The 3,182-nt window shown below is 35.9% G+C and overlaps 1 protein-coding gene across 1 annotated transcript; it reads right to left on the reverse strand.

Annotated features, from left to right (window-relative positions):
* Window positions 1–1,208: 1,208 nt before the first annotated feature.
* On the reverse strand, window positions 1,209–2,631 carry LOC133851754 (ethylene-responsive transcription factor RAP2-3-like). Its single transcript, XM_062288321.1, has 2 exons — window positions 2,321–2,631; window positions 1,209–2,233 (listed from the first exon to the last, which is right to left on the reverse strand). The coding sequence occupies exons 1-2, from the start codon at window positions 2,487–2,489 to the stop codon at window positions 1,485–1,487; spliced, it is 918 nt and encodes a 305-aa protein (XP_062144305.1). The 5' UTR covers window positions 2,490–2,631; the 3' UTR covers window positions 1,209–1,484.
* Between the last annotated feature and the right edge of the window lie 551 nt (window positions 2,632–3,182).

The raw sequence follows: 3,182 nt of genomic DNA on the forward strand, positions 1-3,182 counted from the left end.
TGATTTATTTTCATGATTACGAACAAAATTCATATATTTATTAAAAAAAAAAAAAATCAATGTTCTTAGGTTTATTAATGGTCCAATAAGAACATTCTTGGTAGCCTCATTAAAATAGCTTTTTAGTTATTTTGGTGTGTTAATTTGATAAAAACACTAAAAAATCACTCCCGGCAGCCTCACTATTTTAACCAAAAAGTTTTGATGAGTGAAATTACTCACCAATTCTGATGAGTAATATTCACTCACCAAATTTTGTTTCATCTTTCTCTCTCACATGATCAGCACACTTTTTTCCTTTTTTCTCTCATTTTCTTCTCCCATCTCCCTTCTCACTCACACGATAATGTCCTTATTTCATGGATATGAATGATTTTTTATAAAAAGAATAAAAAGAGAAAGAATAAAGAAATATGAAAAAATATTATTTAAATGGAATATTGATTATAAATAGTTAAAATTGTGAGACTGCTGGGAAAATTTTAAAAAAGTGGCTCATCTCATAATAGAGAAAAGTAATTTTTAGCTATTTTGATAAATAAAATTTGATAAGACTACTAAAAATGCTATAAAAGAACTATAACACGTGTTGTAATTTTTAACGGTCTAAATTTAACTTTATTTTTTTATTTTTGTTTTTTATTTTTTTTAATAGGGTATTAATTTTCAGTTTTCCTTCTTTGCTGGATTAAAGCACATTGGCTCTTGGAAAAAAAAAAAAAAAAAAAAAAGAGGAGTATTTTTGTTTTTCTTTGGGTTCTTATTTGTAAAATGATTAGGTTTAAGTTCCAAGTCCTACCAAGTTTTTTTTTTTAAATTGGGTTGGGAAAATTAAATTGACGTTTATCTAAATTTTTTTTGTACAAAGAATTTCTTCCTACCGAAAGTTAAAAGGACAAAGTTTCCTCGGATAATGTGCAAAATGCAATCTCCAACCGATTCAAGGAACTGTACCAAATTAAAACAAAAGGACTAACATGAGAAAATGGTCAGAGAACATTAATAGTCCGTTTGAGGATCAGAATTGATTCTTCTCTACTTTTTTTCATTTTTTTTATAAAAAATAATTCATTTTTTTTTTTCTTTTTTCAACTTTTTAAAATTTTATATAACAAAATTAAACCTTAAAATTCTGATAATAAATTAAAATTAAATTTTAATTTTAAAAAATTCAACATCCAGACTATAAGGAATAATCAAACCAAACAAATTTCAAATTCAGACAATTTCATTTGGGAAATTAGAAAAATAGAAGACTTTTGCAATAACATGAAGTTCTTGCTTTCTATCAACCAACAAAACTTAAAATTACATGTGTAATACTAGAAGGAAGCAAGAACTAATGAACAAAACCATCAAATTCCCCAAATAAATTTACATTATTCCCCCCAACCAAACAACACCTTAAAAATTTGACAAAAAAACAGGAAAAAGGAAAAAAACGTGGAGGAGAGAGAGAGAAGGTTCAGCAACAAACGACGCCGTTACATAGCCGAAGAGGTCACAGAGGCAGGATCGATCTCCGAGTCATCGAAGCTCCAGAGACGAGCCAGCACGTTTTCCTGAGCAGCGTTGGGCGCTGGTGGTGGCGACTGGCCATCGTAGTACGGAATCTGATAGAACTTCATGAAGTTTTCGTACGCCATCAGCTCCTCAGACAGCTTCCGCACCTCGTTCTCTTCCTCCTCAATCTCTTTCTCTTCCTCTTTGGTCTTCACCTCCTGACCATTCGCGCAGAACAATTTAGTCGATGAATGAGCCCCCTCTGATCCAGACCCAGAAATCTCATCAACGATTGGGTCGTTAGCGTTCACTGCCCCAACTGGCTCAAACCCATATTCTCCAATCTGATTCAGATCGTAACCAAACCCAAAACCCGAACCTTTTATAAAGCTATTGTTCGAATCAGCGTCGTGATGGGGTTGATGATGAGGAAAGCTGGCGCTGGGCGGATTACGGCGACTTTGGGTGGGGGTGAAGTAGAAGCAGTCCTCGTGGTCGTCTTCGTTGGGGAAATTGACTTTAGCTTTCTTTCCACGGATCTTACGTGCCTCTCGGTCGTAGGCTCGGGCCGCTTCCTCGGCGGTGTTGAAAGTGCCGAGCCAGACGCGAACCCCTTTCCTCGGGTCGCGTATCTCTGCGGCCCATTTTCCCCACGGGCGCTGCCGAATCCCTCTGTACAGGTTCTTCCTTTGCCTCTTTGCTGGCTTCTCTGCTTCTTCGCGCACATCAACTGCTTGTATAAATTCCACACTCAGAACCTAATAATTCTTTTTTTCCTGAAACAATATAATATAAGAATAAAATGAAGGGTGCGTACCTGAAGGTGGCTGGGGTCGTTTAAGGGGGACTGGATCAGCATGGCCGAGTCGGCTCAGATTTGACTTGAAGGGGTCGAACTTAGGGATGGGCCAGAGATCAGAGGCAGCGGCACGTTGGCCATGTTGGCGAGGAGGAATGAGATTAGCGAGGATAGCACCGCCACACATTCTTAAAGCCTAACTATTTGTGTCTATGAGTATGAGAGGGTTTTGAAAATGAAAATGAAAATGAAAATGAGAGGATTGTTGTTGTAATGAAGATGATGACAAGAGGGTTTAAGAGAGACTCGGGAAACAGGATGAGCAAGAATGGAGAGAGAGGATTGGCTTTTGTAGTGCTGAGCTAGCGAGAGGTCATGCGTCATTCATATTTCGTAGTGCGTGGCAGCGTGAGTCACACACTGGCCGTACAATCGGGAAGTTTCCTTAATTTTCCTACTCTAATCTTTCGGTCTTGCTTGGCTGGCACGTATTGCTATTAAATATGCAAGTGGCTTGGTGAGTGCAGTCTATTATAAGTTTCGTTTACATATCAATGTAATATTTATTTATATGTCACTTGTTACGTCACTCGGTTTACATGATATGATATTTATTAGTAATTACATTTATAAATTCACGAGACAGTTTATTTTACGTGATAGCATGCCTATGTGGTATTTATCAAGTCAATTCTTTAAATATAGACTGCCACGTGAATTTGTAAGAAATTATAGTAAAAATTACAATACTCCAAATATTTTTTTAAAAAATTAAAAAGAAAAAAAGAAGTAATTGGTTTGAAAATAGTAAAATACTATTCATTTTTATGTGTAAGAGCATTTATAGCAGTCTCATTAAAATAGTAATTTGATGAAACAC

This window comes from Alnus glutinosa, chromosome 12, assembly GCF_958979055.1.
Source record: "Alnus glutinosa chromosome 12, dhAlnGlut1.1, whole genome shotgun sequence".
Taxonomy (NCBI): domain Eukaryota; kingdom Viridiplantae; phylum Streptophyta; class Magnoliopsida; order Fagales; family Betulaceae; genus Alnus; species Alnus glutinosa.